This window comes from Pseudorca crassidens, chromosome 12 (genome assembly GCF_039906515.1).
Source record: "Pseudorca crassidens isolate mPseCra1 chromosome 12, mPseCra1.hap1, whole genome shotgun sequence".
NCBI lineage: Eukaryota > Metazoa > Chordata > Mammalia > Artiodactyla > Delphinidae > Pseudorca > Pseudorca crassidens.
In genome coordinates, this window is record NC_090307.1 from 5,092,412 (window position 1) to 5,113,951 (window position 21,540).

Below are 21,540 nucleotides of genomic sequence, written 5' to 3' on the forward strand. Positions count from 1 at the left end.
GTGCTGGGTTTTGAGGGGAAGAGGATAGAAGACAGTTCTTCCTCTCCCTCACCTGTGTGATTCTTCAGCTCACTGCTGACGGGGCCGTAGAGTTGACAGTAAGAGCGGGGGTGGGGAGAATAAGATAGACGGTAAGAAATTTGGACTTATCCATTTTGCCTTTTATTTATACAAGTTGTTTCTCCTTATTAGCAATGTGTGCATGATTGGCATGTTCTTAATAGTCTTTTTAGGTGTGCCACAGAGAATCGACAACACGGGGGAAGCCAGAGCTCATTTCTCTCTCTCCTTTCTTTGGCATGATGTTCAAAGACCTCGGTGGCATTCTTTAATTGCAAAGTACAACCTGAGTCACTTAACCGAGTCCACCATGCTTGGCTGTGATAGGCTGATCCGGATCTTCTGCCTGCACCCGGGCCTCGTGGTGGGGCTCTGGAAGGTAAGCCCAGCCTGTACCTGCCATGTTTGCTCCGTCGTGCATGGGGTCAAGGGTTAAGTCCTTTAGATGTTCAGCGACTGCACCCTCCTACGGACCTCATGTTCCCCGCTGCCTGGCCCTTGCGCCTTTGCAGCGGGTCTGCCTTTCTACCCTCACCTGTGACACACGAGCCCTTCCCGCCCGGGTGCTTTGGTTCACGTTACCCCTTTAACATCCTGGGACTTTCCCCTTCCTCCTCCAGCTGGTCCACATTCCATCCTTCTGCTCCTTTCACTCCCTTCCTCTGCCAGAGCGTCTCCTGTGCGTTTAACCTGGGGCCCGCAGATGCATCTCGCCTGGAGCCATGTAAGGATGGCAGCTCCCAAGTTGACTCTGGGGACAGCACTCACATCTGTACACGACGGCCAGGCAGAACCCAGGTCCCCACGCCAGCCTCCGGACCCTTTCTTCCCTCGTCCCGCTCTTGCCGTCGGGTCGTCTTTCTCCCTCAGTCCCTCTGTACAAGGTGACTGGGGGCCAGGCAGCACTTGGCTCGCTCTGGGCTCTTGAGTTGGTCCATCCGGGTTGGCCGAGCGGAAGCCAGGACTCTGGTTGACTCGATCGTCCCATCGGCCACTGGAGAAGGGCAGCTTCAGGCTGCCGTCTGGGTCACCTTCCCCCGGCAGGGCAGCTGTGCCCGGGGAGAAACGGGTGTCGGCTCCTGTGCCATCCTGTCCTGTCTCCTGCTGCCCGACCTGCTGACGAGTGGACTTGGAGTCTAATCCCTCCCACTGGGTTTGCCAAGTCAGTCAGGTCCTGCCACAGCTGCTGAGTGTGTGTGGGATTAACCTTGGGAAGTTCTTACCAGCCTTCTCTTTATCTTTGAAAAGACTTTGAAACAACCTGGAACTAACAAAATGTATTTCCACAGGCATCATATGTCAGACAGCACTTTGATGTTTCATAAATACTAGGGTGTTAATCCTTTCGGTACCGCGTGCTCTGTGTATTTGGGTGCATTGTGGTCCTGCTATCAATGTGACAGATAAGTCTTATTAGACAGTGATAATGCATTGGCGCTGCAGGAATCTTAGATTGTAAGAAACCACATCTATCTGTAAGATGAATGTGCTGCGATCTTCACAACGACCTTATGAAAAATTAAAATATTTCAGTTGAAAAATGTATTCTTTTTCAGAGGGAGGAAGAACTGGCTTTTGTTATGGCAAGTCTTCATTTCCATCACCTTGTGGAGAGGAGCACGTTAGGCTCGGCTGCTGTGTATGTATTCGTATGGGGTGTATTAAATTTTGTACAGTCAGCATAAAGGATCCGGAGTTGATACCATCTTAATATCCTGAGAATAGCTACAAAGACATTCTGTCTTTAGTCACTAGACAGAAGCCAACAGACAAAATTATGTAGCTGTTGCTAGAAACATTGGATTATCCATCAGTAGCTGTTTGCCTCATTTGCTTGGGTTCAGGGTGACGCACCTTGTGGAGTATGATTTACAGGGCAGGGAAGCTTCATTACTGCCAGATGCTAGTGCACTGAGGTGCTGCAGGTTCTCTGCAGTAGTTTGCATTTTCATGTCTTTAAAGGCAGGCAGACCTGTGGCCCACTTGGCCTGACCTGCAGATGTGTTTTTGCTTGGTTGGGACAGTGTGTCTGTTAATGGACTTCGGGCCATCAGGTGGGGGACACGCTTTCCGGCTCACTGCTCCTCTCACCCTTCCCCTGGGCCTGAGACTCCCATATGCCTTTTTTTTTTTTTTTTTTTTTAACGTGAAATGCTCCCCAGTGCTTCTGAGTTTGTTACGTTATACAGTAACGCGTTTCTTACTGAATGAAAGCTCGTTCACTGTGGCTTTGGGTCTTCTTCCGGGGGAGTCCCTGAGCTGTAGGTCTGTTGTTGGGTGCATTTTCCTGCTGCACATTCAGCCCCCTGGATGCCGAGACCACTGCGGAGCAGAGCGGAGCTGCTGCCCCGGGTGGATTTCAGAACCACGTTCTGTCATGGTGGTCTGGGGATGCGCAGGGAACACACGCTTCTGCCCATTTCTGTGGAAGTTGGTAGAAGGAACGGGGGGCCATTCTTCTGCGTCTGTGGCACTGAATGTGATTGGGAATCTGTAGAGGGTTGATGAGAGCTGGTGCTTTGAAGGGGTGTTAGTTTTTTAAAGAGTATTTCCAATTCAAGCATTTTACCTCTGGTGTTGACAGGTACATTTTGTTTTGCTTTTTAGCCCCTGCGAGCTGCCTCCTCATAGCCCCCTTTCGGATGACAGCCCGGAGTGTGGACTGAGTGGCTACCAACTCCACGCTGATGTGCACAGCGGGGGAGTTTTCTGCCTGTGTGGCGCATTTGGCAACCTCTCCACCAGCAAAGGTAACACTCACTGAGTCTTTTGTTTCAGCGTGGAATTCCAAGGCTGGCGAGGCGAGGGGACCACGTTTTATATCTGAGTTAAGAATTGCCCCCTGGCTGGCCCCTTAACCGTGTCCTGGCCCTCCGTCCTCCCAGACCCTGATCACTAGGACTTGTGCAGTTCCTCAGCTGCTGGCTCTGTCTCCATCATCACCGTCACCCCTGCTCTGCCTTCTGGAATATTCTCTGCTCAGCCTTTCTCCTGGCACTTATTGCTTTGCCCTACCGCATCCCCCTCTCCCACCCGAACTTCTGCTCTTCTTTCTCAGAGGAGTTTGGTCGATTTGCCAGCAGGGCCAGTGGCGAGCCCGTCCAGGATGAGAGTAAAGGCAGCGAGCCCTCTGTCCTGCACCGTGTTTATCACGCTCACGGAAGCCGAGACACTGACTGGGGCGGACAGAGGAGAGAAGGGACACCAGTCAAGAGGAGGAAAAGTGGGAATGCAGTGTGCCCTGCTCTGGTTTCTCTGACTGGTTCCTCTTGCTCTCTTTCCTCTGTATCCCATGACCTTGAAGTTTGGTGTAGAGACTTGCATAGACTGAAGTTTAACATTTGTCGTAAGAATATTTTACAGGGGAAACTATGCACTTCGTTTCTGAATATCCTGTTCCCAAAATTCTTTTAGCTAATGGATTTGACATCCATTAATACTCCTTGCCCAAATCAGTTTTTTTGAGTTTAGAAAATGGTGGTTTTAAAATTATGTCATTGTGTCCACATTTATTAGCTGAGCTTTTGTAAAGAGCTTTCCTTCATCAACTGGGTGGATTCCTGTAATGGCAGGGTAAACGCTTGCATCTTTTCTCTTGTAACCACCAATTTTCAGATTAGGAAAGTGATGTAATTGTCGCCTCCTGTGGTGGGAAACGGTTTTGAGTGCACTCTCTCCTCTCTGTCTTTCTTGTTTAGTGTCACTTTGGACTCTCCGGTTTTTATTTACTCAGTAATTTATAATCAATTACAGACATTATTCTTTGTGAACCTAAGTTTGTTCTTTGTGAAGTCCCCAGTTTGGTCGGTGGGATCCCCATCAGGCTGGCTTCTGTGCCATTTTCAAAGCCTCCTTTCTTCTCTGAGCCGTCTTTGCATTTGTCTCGGGAAGATTCTAGATTTTTCTGTGCTTGTTGGCACCTCTGATAGAGCTGTGACAAATGTGTATATTAACCTAGGGTGGACTGACATCTTTGTCGTTGATTTATCATACCCATAAATGTGGAATGTCTTTCAGTTTGTTCAGAAATACTTTTATGTCTTGTAGGAGTGTATTAGAATTTTCTTCATACTAATTTTGCACATTTCTTAAGATTGTTAGTAAGTATTTCATCTTTGTTATTTCTGATATTATATCTCCTAATTGTTTTGTGATGTCTTTGTGTGGTTTTGGTCTCAGGCCACTGCTGATCTGATAGAATGAGTTGGGAAGTATTCCTAACACTCGAATTTTTCAGAGGATTTTGGGTACAACTGGCAGTATTTCTTAAGTGGTTGGTGGAATTCACCTGTGAAGCCATCAGGGCCTGGAGCTTGCTTCCTGGGAAGGTTTTAAACTACAGTTTCAATTTCTTTTACAGATGTATGGCTATTTAGGTTATGTATTTCTTCTTGTGTGAGCTTTGGTATGTTGCGTCTTTCAAGCAATTTGCCTAAATATTAAATAGGTTAAGGTTGATCAGTGGGTTCAGGAATTTTTCAGCCTGCTTCTTCTATTGTAAATTTCTCCATGAATGTTTACCAGATGATGGGTACTTATATCCATCATTTTATTAGAGATTGTAAAATGATGATCCCCTAATTCTGTCATTCCTTCTGCATCTGTTATTAGCATTCTTTTATAAAAAAGAGTTTTCTATTATCAACTATTTAATTACCACGAAATATAATTAATATAGGAAAGGCATGGTACACGCTTAATTCTTCATTAATTTACAACATAGTGATTAATGCTCTAATAGTCTTTGAAGATAACTTGCAAGTTTTTGGGGGGGGGAGGTATTATGAATTCATGGATTAAAAAAATAGAGGTTATGTTTTTTAGTCCACTTGAAGTCATTATTATTTTTATTGTTACTGTAATGTTCAAATTGTGCTGTCATCTCATCTCATCTCCTGTTCTTTTGATATGAGTGTGGTCATCTTTGGTAACTCGCTTGTGTTCTAACAGGACAGGATACCTCAGGCTCATTTTGTCTGTTTCCTACCCAGACCTGGAGGTGGCCATTTTCCCTAGGAGCTCTGGTTCCTTTTCGTTCCCACTACACTATGGTATTTAGAGACCATAATCTGCATCCTGGGGATGCACGTTACTCTTGGGTTTTCATTTCTTTTAGGGTTTTCAGTAGGCAGAGCTATGAGGTTTGTAGATTTTATAATACGTAGAAATAAATCATACATTCATTTAAATTAAAGATCTTGGGGTTTTTAATTAACCTTTTTTATTATACACTTATATTTCTTTTCTTCTGCTCAAAGTCTTTGTGCCAAACAACATCAAAATATATAATGATTTCAAAAACAGTACTGAAATTATTAGTAATAACCTACTGAATGTTATTTTAATTAAGATTTTCCTTGTGGTTCTTTATGTGTTTAAGATATGTCATGTTAGAAAAAGTTAAGTCACCTAAAATAATTCTGCTGTCTGTGGGTATGCTATCTCTTTGCTATACAATTAGAGTGATTTGTTTCAGTTGATTTTTTATTTTTTCAGGATTCCTTTGCTCCTACTTTTACATTTAAAAATTACATACAACATTTATATGGTCCAAAGTTGAAGTTACAAAGCAATGTAGTTCAGAGACATTTACTTCTACTCTTGTCCCTTCACTTCTCTTCCTTTCTTCCCCTCAAAGTTAACCCTTTATATTAGCTAAGGTTTGTTCTTTAAATGTTTCTTTTTGAATACATAATGCTATATATCAATATATTCATATTTCTTCCAGTTTTTTTAAATGAGGCATACTATACTCCCTTTTAAGTTCCTTCCTTTTTCCCAATTAATAATTTATTCTGGAGATTAGTCTTTATTTATTTATTTTTTTAATGGGCATGTTGGTTTGTTTGTTTGTTTATTTATTTATTTATTTTTGGCTGTGTTGGGTCTTCGTTGCTGTGTGTGGGCTTTTCTAGTTGTGGCGAACAGGGGTTACTCTTCGTTGCGGCGCGCGGGCTTCTCATTGCAGTGGCTTCTCTTGTGGAGCACGGGCTCTAGGCACATGGGTTTCAGTAGTTGTGGTGTGCAGGGTTCAGTAGTTGTGGCTCGTGGGCTCTAGAGCGCAGGCTCAGTAGTTGTGGCGCACGAGCTTAGCTGCTCCGCGGCATGTGGGATCTTCCCAGACCAGGGCTCGAACCCGTGTCCCCTGCATTGGCAGGCGGATTCTTAACCACTGTGCCACCAGGGAAGCCCTGGAGATTAGTCTTTAGAATGAGATACAGATCTTTTTCATTCTCTCTTTTTAAAACATCCATAGGTAGGTAGTTTGTTAATATCTTTTTCCGTGGTTTCCAGTCTTTGCTGTTACAGGTGGTGGAATAGCGAATATAAAAAGAATAGCGTTGTTCACACATTGCTTCATGTTTTGGCAGCTTGTCTTTGGGAGGCTTGCTTAGAAGTAGGGTTGTTAGCTCACAGGGTAAATGCAGATGTAATTTTGAAGAACACTGGCAAATTCCCCTCTTGTGAGGGTATTACCAACTTAATGGGAAATTAAGTTAATAAAATACGTTATCACTAAGTATGTTTGTTCCAGGTTTTTGTTATGTGTTCTTACAAGTTAAGGAAGTTTCTTTCTATTCCTGGATTTGTTGGATTTTTTGAAAAAAATCAGGAATAATTGTTAAATGTTATCAAATACATTTGGGCAACTGTTGATGATATGATTTTTTTTTCTCCTTTACACCATTATAGTGAATTTCAATAATGTATCTTCTATTCGTTAACATCCTAGAATCCCTAAGATAAGCTTCTCTTGTCACATGTATGCTTATTTTTAAGGTACTGGTTTCAGTTATTTGGTTTTTAGCATTTTCCATTTAAACTCAGGGTACAGTTTTCCTTTATTTTTTATGTTTTAAATCTGTTTCTGATTCTGTTATAATCAGGTTTTCTACTTTTAATTGAATCAGTTTTAGTATTTATATGATTTTCTAGAAATCATCTGTTTTCTTTAGGTTTATTTTGATCTTTTTCTAGCTTTTTTGAGTTGACTGCTTAGATTGTTTAATTTTCAGGTTTTCTTCAGTGGTCTTTTCTTTTTTTTTTTTTCTTTTTTTTTTTTTTTTGCGGTACGCGGGCCTCTCACTGCTGTGGCCTCTCCCGTTGCGGAGCACAGGCTCCGGACGCGCAGGCTCAGCGGCCATGGCTCACGGGCCCAGCCACTCCGCGGCACGTGGGATCTTCCCGGACCGGGGCACGAACCCGTGTCCCCTGCATTGGCAGGGGGACTCTCAACCACTGCGCCACCAGGGAAGCCCTTTTCAGTGGTCTTTATGCCCAGAATCTTGGACTCTCAGAGTTAGGAAGGACTGGTGAGGTGATCTAGAGAATGACCCCTCCTGGGCTTGAATTTGCTCTGCCCGGAAACAGCCCACCCGCTTTTGTGAAGGTGTGAAAATTTGGCCTTTCACTGAGCCCAAATTATCTTCTCTGTATTTTAACCCATTTACCTTTATCCTGATATTCAAAATAGAGGATGAAATCTATCCCTTCTCCCGGTATACACTGTCGAGGGGACTGCTGACATGCCCCCTGTCTATACCCAGGGCACAAACTCATGTGCCTGGGGCTGGTGTTGGCAGAGAACTTGTTCTCTCGCTCTCCAGGGCTCCAGCCCTGCATCCTCAGGGGCCCTTCACTTCCAGCATTTCCTACCTGACACGATCTCTGTTCTCCAGGGGTTGGGTTGAGGTCTGTCTTAGGCAGGTGCTAGGACTTCAGAGGAGAGGATTCCCCTTCTCCTCGTTCTCAGCAAATACAGCATCATGTTGATGAAGCTTTGTGTGTGTCCCTCATGCCTAAGCTGTGCCCGTGATGCTGATGAGGACAGGACGATGGTGACAGAGAACACGGATGGGCACTCATCAGAGGTGCTTGCTGAACGTTTCATATTTGCATTAATCTCCACGGCAAGCCTGTGGGCTGGGCACTGTGATCTCTCCCGTGTTGTTAACAGGGCGGCTGGAGTGGACCGTAGGCCAGTTCTTGAATGACGAGCAGCTGGTGCATGGCGGAGCTCCATTTGCACCCGAGCCTGGCCGCTGTCTCCTCTCCACCGTACTTTGCAGTGATGTGCTTCTAGAGTGGATCTTCTTGTGTGTGTGACTGTCTTTTCAAGGTGTTGACATTGTACAGGTATCAGGTGGGGCCCTTCTCTGCTGGAGTGCTGACACACTCCTGAGAAGGTGAGATGGTTGTTAGGACACACAGGAGGCCAGGTAAAGTGAAGGAGGACAGGAAACTTCTGTGGGAATAATTCACCTTCATCTGTTGTTTTCACAGTGAGGAACACTTTCACCCTAAGACTGCACACAAGACTCAGGTGCTTCCTCTGCGTATAGTTCTGCGATGAGGGTCAGCAGGGGGCGCCGTTGCCATCAGAGTTGTCACATTTCACCGGAGTACAGACTCCAACGCCTGCTACAGTTTTTGAGAAACTGTCTTGTGGTACCAGGGAGTATATTTAGTAAATTCCAGCGATGTCATTGCAGGAGGGGGTGACAGCACTGTACCCCATCAAGGATAAATGTTCTATCATCACATCCCTAGAGCTGGGGGCATCCTCGCCTGGCTCTGAGGAGGCAGCCTATGGGGAGTGGCAGGAAGGAGAGGGGACCAGGCCCATCTGTGTGTCTGGTGCGTGCATTGACAGTTGCTGGCGGGATGCAGGGGGTGTGCTGGCGGCGGATGCGCACGTCTCACGCGTGTCGCCTGCCCTCCATGACGGGTGCAGAGAAGCCTGCTGGGCCAGGTCGCAGGCCCTGGGGAGGGTGGCTCCGGGGGCTCCCGGAGGGCTCTGAGGAGGGGCAGGCCAAGGGGGGCCGGGGCCGGCGTAAAGCGACTAGTGGTGGCGCTCAGACGGGTTAATGGGGAGTGGGCCAGACCCAGGTAGGAGGGAGTGGAAAGGTACAACTTTAAATATGACGTAATTGATGGACAGAGCCTGAGTTTGGTCATTTCGTAGGACTGCTTCCAGCATTCCATCTTTAAATAAAACGTCTGAGGCTGTACCAATTTAGTCCACAAATTCATTACAGTTCTATTAAAAAATCCCAAAGGGAATTTATTATGAAACTTGAAAAGTTGACTCTAAAATCCATTTACGAATACACATGAATATGGCATGGTTGATAAAATTTTTGTTTTAAAGTTTTAAGTGTGAGGTAGTGTCATCTTTTCTCTGTCTGATGTGTGTTTAGACTACAGAAAAACAAGCAATTAAAAAACCCGTGTAGCCGCCACACAGTGTAAGAAGTAGACCATTACCTGTAACTCTGAAGCCACCTGCGTGGTTAAACTTTTTTTGTATTGTTAAATGACACAAGGAGAAACGCATAAAACAAATTATCATAAAGCAAACAACTGTGTGACCACCATCCAGGTCTTGATTAAATTTTGAAAATAATAAGAGGGCTACTGGTCTTACCAAATGTTAAACACACAGTAAAACTACAGTGACTGAGAAAGCATGGGATCATTGAAGCAGCAGCTGCCCAAGGTACCGTGCACATCTTTTGCAGTTCCAGATTCTCTTGTCAGGTATTCTGATAAATATTGGATTATAGCAATTCGTAGCTATTTTAATTAGTTGTACCATGATATGTCTATAAACCTGAGCATGCCTTCATCCTTTAGAGGAAATGTATATATTTCTCTAGAGTTTTGGTATAGAATGCATTGTGTAGAATAATTTGCCTACGATGGGCTAAAATGATCTCCAGAAATGACTGTGCAGTCAGTTCATATGCAGGGACTACAGATAATCAGAAGATTCACGCCATGTTTATATTCATGCAGAGCAGCCGCAGTGAAGCACTCAGTGAGTGCTGGCCATTTTATGCTCTCTGCCTCTCGGTCACAGTATTTTCTCTGAATAAAATATCCCTCTCTTCTATTTTATTAACTCTGTCTCATGTACTGTGCTACCAGGTTCTTTGGATTTTTATTGTTGCAGTTGCAATACATGTTACTAAAATCAAACCAGAAGACCCTAGTTGGTTCTTGGAGCTGGAGTGAGATCCCTGAGACACAGAGCTCACCCTTGGGGGATGAGCACCCTGGGACCCTGCACTTGGCCAGCGCTGTGAGGCCACAGCCAACGCCTCTGGGCTGTGAATTCCCACACTTCTCTGGTGGGCTCGGCTCCCACGTGGTGACACCACGCCTGCTGTACTGTTCACCTTGTCTGCCTTTCAGGTCAGAGCAGGCTCCGTGCTGGTGGCTCTGCCTGGTCCTCCAGTTTGCCAGTGCAGAGCTCGAGCTCTAGACATTATCCTCCTCAGTCAGACGCTGTCCAGGGAGAGGATGTCCTACCTCTCAGCGCTGCTGACGGTGAATACAGAGAATCCAGGTCCTTTCTTCTTTCCCTAAAGGTTTCTTTGACTGCTTCTCCTTGGAACTTTGTCATATTCCTCCCCCCAAGGACCTGGGATGTTTTCTGTTTGTATTTTCATGTGTTCTGTCACTTTGATAAGTCATGGCTGCATTAAGAATTTTCTTAAAAGGAACAGTATTACCTTTTTTTTTCAAAGGAAGGTTCATGATTCCTGAGCCTGTCCATGTTTGCTACCTGCTTCTTTGGGTATTGCCACTAAAATTAAACTAAAAGGATGTTTAAGTGAAGACATATTTTGTTACCTGAATTGGATTTATAAGAGAAATAATTTGTAAATGGAAACTTGAAGTAAGCTTCTTAAAGTGCATTGTGGGTTTTCCTGTGCACATTATGATCTCTGTTCTTTTGCAAATGTGGGTAGACTGTTGGCATTGGGTCCCCAAGACCCAGTGGATCTGCTGGGAGGTTCATTGATCCGCTGGGAGGACTCACAGGTCTCAAGGTATGGTTTTATTAATGGCTAAGATTTATTGCCGCCCGAGGGTACAGAGCAAAGTCAGTGGAGGGGAAAAGCCTCAAGGGGTGAAGTCTAGGGGAAGGAGGTGCAGGCTTCCAAGGGTCCACTCCCAGGATGTGCGGTCACACAGGAGTCGTGAGGACACCTGCGAAATGCTGCCCACCCGAGAAGTGTGTTGGAGACTCAGCACCCAGGGTTCTTTTTGGGGCTGGTTACATGGGCACCTGCTGCCTGGCTCACCCAAACTCCAGACTCCCAGGTGGAAAGGTATTCAGCAGGAACCACATTGTTGGTACAGACTGTTCAGGCAGGTGACCCACTCTTGTCAGTGAGGGATGGTGAGGTGGGGGCATTCCTGGAATCCATCCCCAGACACCAGCTAAGGGCCAGCCTCGCAGGCAGGCCTTGCTAAGAATATAAGAATAGACGGTCTCAGGATGAGAATGGGTGCAGCCCAGTGGAAGCTTCAGCAGACGGGAAGTAGTCCAGCTGTGTCTTTGAAGTGTTAATAGAGCTTGAAAAAGAGCATGATGAGCAGTGCAAAGTATGAAAGAATGCATATTTTTTGATCTTTGTATCAGGCTAATTATTACCAATTTTCAGAAGCTGAGGGAAAAAGGTTTTACATAGTACAGCAGATTGTAGTCTTTTTATCAGTATTGAGAGGGAGAGTGATGGTAAAGAAGCAAAGGGAAAGAATTTTTTTTTTTTTACATCTTTATTGGAGTATAATTGCTTTACAATGGTGTGTTAGTTTCTGCTTTATAACAAAGTGAATCAGTTATACATATGTTCCCATATCTCTTCCCTCTTGCGTCTCCCTCCCTCCCACCCTCCTTATCCCACCCCTCTAGGTGGTCACAAAGCACCGAGCTGATCTCCCTGTGCTATGCGGCTGCTTCCCACTAGCTATCTGTTTTACGTTTGGTAGTGGGAAAGAATTTTTAAGTAACAAGGTATGCTGCTTCTGTCACTTATTTGAGTTGTTATAAAAATGCATTTAAAAACTAATGTCTTTTTCTTATTATGGGATTTGAAAATTCTGAATATATGGACACTTCTAAAGAAGCAAATGAAAGTCACCCAAGGACAACTCTTGTTTATATTTTGGTCCATTTTCAAATCTGTAGCTGTATTTATATTTGTGGACCACATTGTGTGAACAGCGCTTGCTTTTTCCCTACGTCACTAAGTAGTACTCTTTGGAAAAATTAGATTTTGAAAAGTTGTGTGACAACCCATTGTTTGGTTTTATCAGGATTTATTGACTCAGTCTCCTTCTGTTGGGCATTTAGGTCTCCATTTTCATGATTATAGCACTATTATCATGAGCATTAATTTGAAAAATATTTGATGATTTGAGAGGTGCAAATGACATCTGATTGTTTTAAATTTGCAAATGTTGAATGTTAGGTTGGCTATTTAAAAAAGCCTGTTGACTGTAGCAGAAGTTTATGGCTACCGTAGCAGCTATCTGGTAGGCTATTTCAGGGGTGTCTTCGTAGGATCCAGATTCCGGAGTACCTGTCACAAGTGTGTGATGGTGCAGCAGCGTGAGAACCTTCCATGTAAGGTTCCCTGAGGACTAACGTGAGGAAGTGAGAGGAAGTAAGGAGTGCTTCCAGGAGGTGGGCATGTGCTAGTGTTGTCTTGTGTTTACATTTCTCTCCTGATTGAATTTCCATCTGTTTGTGTTTGATTGGTTCCATTGTCTTAAATGTTTACAAGATTTATACGAGTTATATTTGCTGCAAGTGTTTTCTCCATTTTGTCTTTTGCCTTTTAATTTGGTATATGTTGCTTTGGATCCTTCCAAAGTTTTTAATTGTACGTAATCAGTCCTTTCTTCCTTGTTTCTTCCGAAATTTTTTCACGTAGAAAGTACTCACTTGCCAAGATCAGGCGAATATTCACCTCTGTTTCCTTTACATTATTTCTCTTCATTTTTTAAACCCACACTTCCTTTTGATTAACATAAAGATTACACGCAGCCTGCAGCTTCCTGTGCCCTTTGCGCTTCGGGCTCTTTCTCTCTGCTGAGGATTGGCACCCCTTCTCCCTGTGTCTCCACCAGGCAGGAAGGCAGTTCAAGCTTTACTTGTGAACTGTGTTATGAAAATGTGTCCCTCCCCCGATGTAACATTTCTTACTGGTGAACATTCATCCAGCATTTCTCAGTTATTTCCATCCACTTATTCTTTTAGATGTAATTGATAGTCACCTGGCCAGATGTTAAATGTCTTATTTGGATTTTGATCAGATTTGTATTGAATGTGGACATTAATTTGAAAGGAATTGATGTGTTTTTATTTAGGGTTTTGGACTATCTCTCCATTTCTTTAAGTTTTCTTCTCTGCCTTTAGGAGAAATGTTTTCTTATGTAGGTCCTTCACCTTTCTCAACTCATTTTTGTGCTGCCATTGTGAAGGAATATGTTTAGATTATGTTTCCATTATCTGTTGTTAGATTTGTTCTATCTCCTATAGAGATTCTGCAATATGCTTTTCATTAAAGTACTGATTAAATGATAAGTATTCAGTGCCTTATTCTGTAAGACACAATAGAAAATATTGAGGGGTTTGAAAGAAGTTATGGACCTGAGAAACTTATTTTTATTCTATGAAAAAAGTAGGGTTGTTCAACTTTTGAGCAGCAGACACTGGTTAGCCCAGATAACCTCTCTTTAAGAAATTCTACTTTTAAAGTTTTTAGTGTTTGTTTAAGATACTTTTCATACATAGCATGTTATCCCATTTTTATTTTTGTGATTCCAAAAATAGACACTTTTTTGTTCCCTGTTTTGTTCCCTTGCTACTAATTACTTTCTATGTTTCTAGGTCAGATTATCCTGTCTAAGCATTTGTGATAACGGGAAGGCATTAGAAATAATACAGTACTTTCTAGGTGGTGATTATCTAGAAAACGTAGAACAGATAATTCTTCAGATCATCTTCATCAGTGGTTGTTAGTACATTTTTTCCTGCTTTGTACTTTTGGTGACTCATTATGAAAAATCAGCATTACAGATTCTGTTCACAGAGCAGGAGAACGCTGATCTCCATACGTTTTATGTCAGTGCTCGCAGGGAGTCAGTGGTCCTTGCCCTGAAGCAGAAGAGGCCATGTGATTTGTGGGACCCCGTGCAAAATGAAACCGCGGCGCTCCTCGGTAGAAAATTATTAAGTTCAAAATGCTGACAGCAGCACATTAAACCAGGAGGGGTCCCTTGTATCCACACAGGTTGTGGCCCCTGAAGCCAGCCCCGGCGGTAACATGGGACCTGTGAGGAGGCGCCTCAAACCTTTATGTGATGAGCCCTCTTCCTCCTCTTTTGCATTTCCGGACTCTTGACTCTGTTTGAGAGTCTAACTTCGTGAATACCCGGCAGTTCCTTGCAGGAAGTCACAAACGCATGTCCACTGGGGCTGTCAGACTGCAACTCATCCCTTGTTGCTCCTCAGAAATCTTCTAATCAGCTCTTGTTAGTCCTGCCTTGTATTTCGCAGAAAGGCTGTTTAAACACAGTCACACGCATCTTCCTCGTTCTCAAGGCTCACGACCCGCCGTGCTGAGACTGGTCGTCCTCCCTCACCTGCCAGCACATCTCCACGGTGGCACGGTCTGTTTGTAGGCTTGATTTTTCCTGTTTCAGAGAAAAAGATGTCTCACTGTCTTGCCAAAAGATTTTCCAGTTTCCATTCCTAAATATACCTGCTCCTGCCTGTTCCGGGACCTTTATTTAGCCCTTGGTCTCTTATCTGTTCATTATTTCAAACCAGTTTTCCATCAGCTCCTCTTCCACTTATAAATGTATTCACGTTTTCTGATTCAAAAATTATTTTAAAAGAAAACAACACTTCTGTATAGATGGGAAAGTTACTTTTTGTTTGAAAGCTACCTAGAACCTAATTTTCTACATAGAAAACTTCGCCTAAAGCTGGCTTAGCAAGAAGGGTTCATGTTGAAAAACCCAGGGGTAGGTCTTCTTCCCAGTGCAGTTTGCCGGGTGGGCTTGGTGCGTGTCAGTGGGACTGGATGTGTCCAGCAGCCTTCTGTCCCTCCTTCTCGCTCCCATTCTGACGTTTCTTTTTTTTTTTTTTTTTTCTTTTTTTTTTTGCGGTACGCGAGCCTCTCACTGTTGTGGCCTCTCCCGTTGCGGAGCACAGGCTCCGGACGCACAGGCTCAGCGGCCATGGCTCACGGGCCCAGCCGCTCCGTGGCACGTGGGATCTTCCCGGACCGGGGCATGAACCCGTGTCCCCTGCATCGGCAGGGGGACTCTCAACCACTGCGCCACCAGGGAAGCCCAGTATACCAGAATTTGCTCACCAGTTTTCCTGTTGATAGAGAGGGAATTAGGGTTGTTTTTGTTTTGGGCTGTTATGAATAAAGCTGCTATAGATTTCTTGTGCAAGTCTTTTTTGTGAGCATATGTTTTCATTTCTCTTGGCTAAATACCTAGGACTGGGAAGTCGAATTAGAGCAGGTTTAATTATGGATTAAAAGTTGCCAGTCTTTTTTTTTTATGTATAAGAAATTTTTATGTATTAGAAATTGCCAAACTTCTTTTTAGAGTTGTTGTACCATTTCACACTCCGTCGTCTGTGTGTGAGTGTTCTGGCTGCTCCGTATCCTGGGCAACCGTTGATGTTATTAGTCTTTTAAATTTTAGCGCATCTGGTGTATGGTAGCAGTAGTTTCTCCCTAATGGCCAATAGTGCTGAGTACTTTTCCACGTGCTTATTGTTCATTTGCATATCTTTTTTTGAAGTGTCTTTAATCCTTTTGTGGTGTTTTCTTTTTTTTTTTTAATCAGTATTTGTTTCTTTATTTCTCAACCATAGAAGCTCTTTATATATTCTGAATAACAGTCCTTTGTCAGATATATGTTTTGAAAATATTTTTTTCCAGTCTATGGCTTGCTTATTCATTTTCTTAGTGGTATCTTTTAGTGATCAGAAGTTTCTCACTTTGATGAAATCTAATTTATTATTTTCTTGTTTTATGGTATTTTCTTTTTTCTGTCTTAAAAACTTTTCCTACTCCAGGTTATGGAGATGTTCTTTCTTCCAGCTGGATTATGGTTTTAGCTTTTACATTTAGGTCTGTGATCCATCCCTAATTTAATTTTTGTGTGAAGTATGAGGTAAGGGTTGAGGTTCATGTTATTTTCCCGTATGAATAGCAAGTTGTTATTGCACCATTTGTGAAAGGGCTTTCTTTTCTCATTGAATTATTTTGATGTCTTCATCAAAAATCAGTTGCTTGTAAAAGTGTTGGTCTATTTCTGGACCTGTCTGTTCTATATTGTTGATCTGTTTGTGTATCTTTGTAGTAATACCACACTGTCTTGATTGCTTTAGCTCTATAGTAAGTCTTGAAGTCATTTATTTTTCTTTTTTTCAAGATTGTGTGGCTGTTTTAGGTCTTTAGCATTTCCATGTGAATCAGCCTGTCACATCTTATTATTTATTTGTAAATTGTTTATTAAATGCCTGCTGGGATTATGATTTGGATTGTATTAAGTCTGTATATCAATTTGGGTAAACGGATGCCTTAACGGTGTTGAGTCTTGCATTCCATGAACATGGTACATCTTTCTGCTTGGCAGTGGGCTTGGCTCTTCAGAGGGAGTATTATGGTTGAGATAATACGTTAAGGTGCTTAGCAACCTTAGTCTGGCATTTATAACAATTCACCCTGTAATGTTACTGTTTACTACTTGTTCCACTAATCACAAAGCTTTATAAAGTGCTCTCTATTTGTGTCTCATTTTGCTTGGCTTGGAGCTTGGCCATGGTCATACCTCTAGCAAATGCCTGGGCAGGTTTGGAACGAGCTCCTTACGACTCTGAAGTCCGTGCTTGTGCGTGCATGTCGCGGGAAGCCAAGAGTGGTGAGCCTTGCATTGTATTTCTCTGCGTTTTGAGGATGGCCTTACGTATTGGTAGGTTAAAGTTAGAGTCTCCAACAACAGAATTTATTCTGAATGGTTTAAGCAGCACAGGAATGTATAAGGATACAGTAGTTCACCGTCTCTCTGGAAGAGCTAGACTCTGCGTTTGTATACGTGTGACACACTGTGGCTTCTCTTGTGAAAACATTGCCCTGTCACACCTAGTAGTCGACCCCAGAGTGCTGCCCGTGCCCACTCTGCGAGGACTTGGGCCTCTGCCCCTGCGTCTGTCAGAGGCGTTTTCCCTTCTCTACCTGCTCCCACGGCTCACTCTGACCCAGGTGAGCAGCGGCGCGTCTCAGGGAAGGAGCCAGGCCACTCACGACCTGGTTACGGGAGGGCTGGGAACGGGAGGTAGTGAGCATGGGCAAATCAGCAACAGTTTTGGGAGCCATAAACGGTTCCCCAGCGCATCTGTCTGCATTCTTAGATTTTTCTCTATTGGCAGTAAAATGAAAACAAAACTCCATGAGAATCTAGATCTACGTTATACATTCTCAGCTAGTATTGAAACCAATGGGTGATCATGTGTCCCCATGTTCATATCTGTTTTAATCTGTTGTAACATGGACTCCAGACGCAGAACAGGTCTGGGTCACGTTTCTTCCGCTCACCACTGCGTGGCCTCGGGCAAGGAAGGCACTGCTCACCTCTCGGCGCATAGCTTTCTCACCTGTGAGCTCAGAGAATTGCAGTGTCTAATTAATAGTGCTATTCTAAGGTATTCTTTTAAGCTGCTGTACACGAAGTATGTAACATATGCTTGGTGTACAGTAAATACTCAAAAACATGACCTATTTTATTTGCGTTCACCTTCACATATGCATTCTGTGTGCAGATCGCTTACATGTTCAGAGAGCTTCACCTTGTTCTGTCTTAGAGAAGCAAGCAGTTACACAGGGTCAGTGGGAAGAGCTCTGACCTTTTAAGATACCACAGTGTTCTCGCTGTTCTACAGGGAGGATGTCTGGTGATAACAGAGTAGCAACAGTCCTCGCTTCCTACAGAGATTTCATGTTTATCAACTCAGACAATTGCCGTTGAGCTGTTATTGGCTGCTGTACCTTGGGGCCCACTTTCTGCCATGTCTTGAGGACAAGCCGGCAGTCCTGCACGTGGCTGTGTGGTGACCAAGGGCAGAGCAGAGGCACATCTGCTGTTCAGGATGTCGTTGCTTCGCCTTCTCCGAGGCCTCGCTTGAGAAGCTGCACGGTTCTCGCTGAGCACTCAGCAGCAGAGGAGGGAATGTGGGCAGCCTCTGTCCTTGGACCAGACTGGCTAACAGGCCTTCCAGGGCTGGAGCTGCGCCGCCTCGCGGGGCTCCCGCCCAGAGCTCGTGTCCTGGTCCTGATCTTTTGGCCGCACTTCCGTGAGGACACCGTCTAGAGTTTCTAGAACGGGGCTCTGGCTCCCAGGGCAGCTTGGTTCTGGTTTTATTTTGTCCCATGAAATGAGCAGCATGGGGTCAGAGAGCATGTGCCTTTCTCTGCTCTCCTTTCTCTGCTCTGCGTGTGACTCACATCTCACCCTTGATCAGGTGTTGCCTCTGAAGAAAGCTTGCGTGCAAGTGAAGGCCTGTGACCTCGTCACGGGTGATGCTCCCCTTTGCAGGACGCATTAAAGTGGTTGCACGGGGCTCAGCCGTCCTGTAGGCCCCCAGGCGTGCGTGCACCTGGGCCGTGACAGCCCTGGGTGGCGAGGCTGCTCCCGGGCAGCTCTGCGTTGGTCCAGGGAGGGCAGGGCTCTGGTCTCAGCTCTTGGTCAGCATGTGGTGGGATTTCTGCTTGTTCATACAGTCCTGCGAAGACGTGCGCTGGGCTCCTTCCCTGACCGCATTCCACGTTCACTGGCTCTCACCCCTCCTTTCTCTGGACGTCTCTCCCCTCCCTCACATTTAATGCCCTTTTCCTGTGCAGTTTCCGGCCTCGGTTTTCTTAAGTTCCACGGCTCTGGTTTCCCATTTTCCTAGCGGTTTGTTTAATCAAATCAGTGGAACCCTTGCCTCGTAGCTGTCTCCCCATCGGTGACAGGGTGCTGTCCTGTCCACCCCAGGCATCTCCCCGTCTCACCATTGAGACAAGCTCATTTCTCTGTTACAGGAATGCAGGTGGATATAGTAGTGCCCTCGCCTCAGGCAGACGCCCGAGTCAGCTGTGTCAGGGTCTCCTTCCACCCCTGAACCCAGTACTTAGCTCCACGAGGCTTCCTTTATAGAGCAGCAGATCTGAGGGATCTTGACTTGTTGTCCTGCATTGGTTGGCATATAGTAATTTTAAAAATCTTTGATCTTTTCAGAATACATTGAAAATGAATATATGAAGCTCAGTGTGATAAGTTTTAAAAATAGCACCGAACACCTACCTCTTATTGGAAAAGTTGGCCTTTCTTGGAAAACTAATATTTTTGATGGCTGTATAAAGGTAATTTTTTTTTTCTTAAAGTACCTGGTTTCTGTATAATAAATGTGTCTGTTGATGTATATGTATGATGCTGCTTTGAAAGTCCTAGATTTATTGTTCTGGTGTCTGAAGATTTGTGCACGTCCTCTTAGCCAGTGGCGATCAGTTGATTGATTTATCCAACGTGTATTGAGGGCCTTTCGTTTTCCACTGGGCGTGGTGGAGTTGGTGCGTAGGTGGCGCGCAGTGCGTTGCTGAGCGGTGTTGATTGCAGCCTCTGTTCCCTCCAAGTCCTTCTGGCTGTTCGCTTTGTGGAGAAAGAGTGGAGCCGTAGGTTGGACCAGGCAAGTAACATTTACTCAGAAACATCTTAATTACTTCTCAATTACATCTTAGGACACCAACTTAAAGTTTATTGCAGTTACAAGTTCCAGCATACAGATTTTTCCTTGAAGAGTTAAATCAGTTTTTACCTCTATCACAAACCAGCCACACGGAGGGGAGGGAGGATGTGGTGGCCGGGGACTGGCGGGGGGGCGGTGAGGAGGGTTCTCACGCAGTCTCGCTTCTCCTGTGATCCCTGTGCCTGTGGGTGCCCTGGTTGTCACTCCTCTCCATCTGTGTGTTGTGGGACGAACAGGATTTCCACAGGATGCGTCTGCTGTGGATGCAGAGGGCCGCAGTTAAGCTGGCTTAATTCTGCCTACAAGCATGGATGCCTTGTGACAGTGACTAGGAGTGGTGGCTGAGGCCAAGAGCAGCGTTGTTGTTGAGCGTGAAAAGCAAGCACTTCAGTGTCATTAAGGATTCTCTCTTGATCCACTTGCTATTTGATATACTGAGATGTTTTATTCTGTTTATTTGTGAGCAGTTGTTTAAACCTTGGTAAAGATTTATCGCATACAAAGGAATATTATTTCATGTCTTCAGGAGCACAGACCTGACTTTTTAAAGTGGATTTAGATGAGTCTTACAAAAACACGTGCTAAAATGTTTAAGTCACAATGGACCTTGAGGACCTAGAAAGGCAAAATATCAACATGGCAGACTTAAAGGGTCAGCATAATATAAAAATAATATAATTTGTTTTGTGTTCCTTGGTAATCGAGAAGCAGATATTCAGTTCCCACTGTGGGGTGGGAAGGGAAGCGTTGTAATCGTACAGGAAACAAAGCTTTATCCCAGCTCTGACCATTGGAAAGGCAGTCTCTGCGTTTGTTGGTGCCGGTTGCTACGCGCAGGCGCAGCAGTTCAGTGATGGCCAGAGCTGACCTGGCCGCCCTCCCCACCTCCCCGCCACACCCCATGTGGAGGACTGTCACATGCTTGTCACATGCTGTTCCTGCTTCCTGTAATTTTGTTCTCTTCCCTCTTCTCCCTCCTCTTTCACTTAATCCTTCATGACGAGGCTCCATCTACATTTATTAAGTCAGGTCTAATTGGCCATTTTATCCTCACACTTACGAACATCTGTGTTTATTTTGTAGAGTTGCTCTGTAATGGACTTAACTCTTTTGGAAGAATATGGGAAACCCTTCTGGTGTTTCAGTTCCCCGGTGTGCATGAGACCCTCTCCCGGGCCCTCTGACGGCCCTGCTTTCTTGGGGGAGACGTACCGTGTGGACTACGCAGACGCGGAGGGAAGGGTGCACTTGGAGCTGGTGTGGATCGAGGAGACGGGAGAGTACTTTATCGTCAGCCTGGCGCTCTACCTGCGGGTGGCAAAGATAAACCACTGGTTTGGGACCAAATACTGAGCATTAGCAGTAGGCGGCAAATTATTGTTGCTGTTTGTTTCTTTTGGACTGACTGGTTTTGTTCTTGGTGTTTGTTGGAAGTTAAAATAAAGCAGTAGTCTGTTCGATGTCCTCTTATTTCACACTAGAAATCATGGTTTCTGAGTCATTTTAAAGTTAAGGTTAGAAGATTAAGTTAAATTTTAAAACCGTGAAAATAGCACATCACAGTGGAAATTCATGTAAAAGAAAAAGAAAAAAGATACTTGCTTCTCTTCTGCACTTACACTTTAAAAAAACAAGAAAACGGACCAGACTGAAAACAGATCAGTTTTCTCTTGAGGGTGTGTGTGTGCGCGTGTGCGCGTGTGTGTGTGTTGTATACGTAGGGTTTTTTCTTTATTGGTTAGAGCCCCAAATAAAGAAATACATTTCAATGTGAACTTCATGGTATTCATTAAAATTAGAAAGTGCTGTATTCATGGCATTTAACAGCCACAGTGTTCAATAAAGCAAAGTAAAATAGACAGGTGACC

The 21,540-nt window shown here is 44.5% G+C and overlaps 1 protein-coding gene across 1 annotated transcript in view; it reads left to right on the forward strand.

Moving 5' to 3' along the window:
• Positions 1–21,129, forward strand: part of FBXO15 (F-box protein 15) — a 39,943-nt gene extending 18,814 nt beyond the window's left edge. Inside the window, exons 6-10 of the mRNA XM_067698843.1 lie at positions 313–439; positions 1,617–1,699; positions 2,668–2,810; positions 19,165–19,289; positions 20,756–21,129. Of these exons, the coding sequence (XP_067554944.1) occupies positions 313–439; positions 1,617–1,699; positions 2,668–2,810; positions 19,165–19,289; positions 20,756–21,025 (748 nt within the window). The 3' untranslated portion in view covers positions 21,026–21,129. The remainder of the gene's footprint in view (positions 1–312; positions 440–1,616; positions 1,700–2,667; positions 2,811–19,164; positions 19,290–20,755) is intronic.
• Positions 21,130–21,540: the final 411 nt, after the last annotated feature.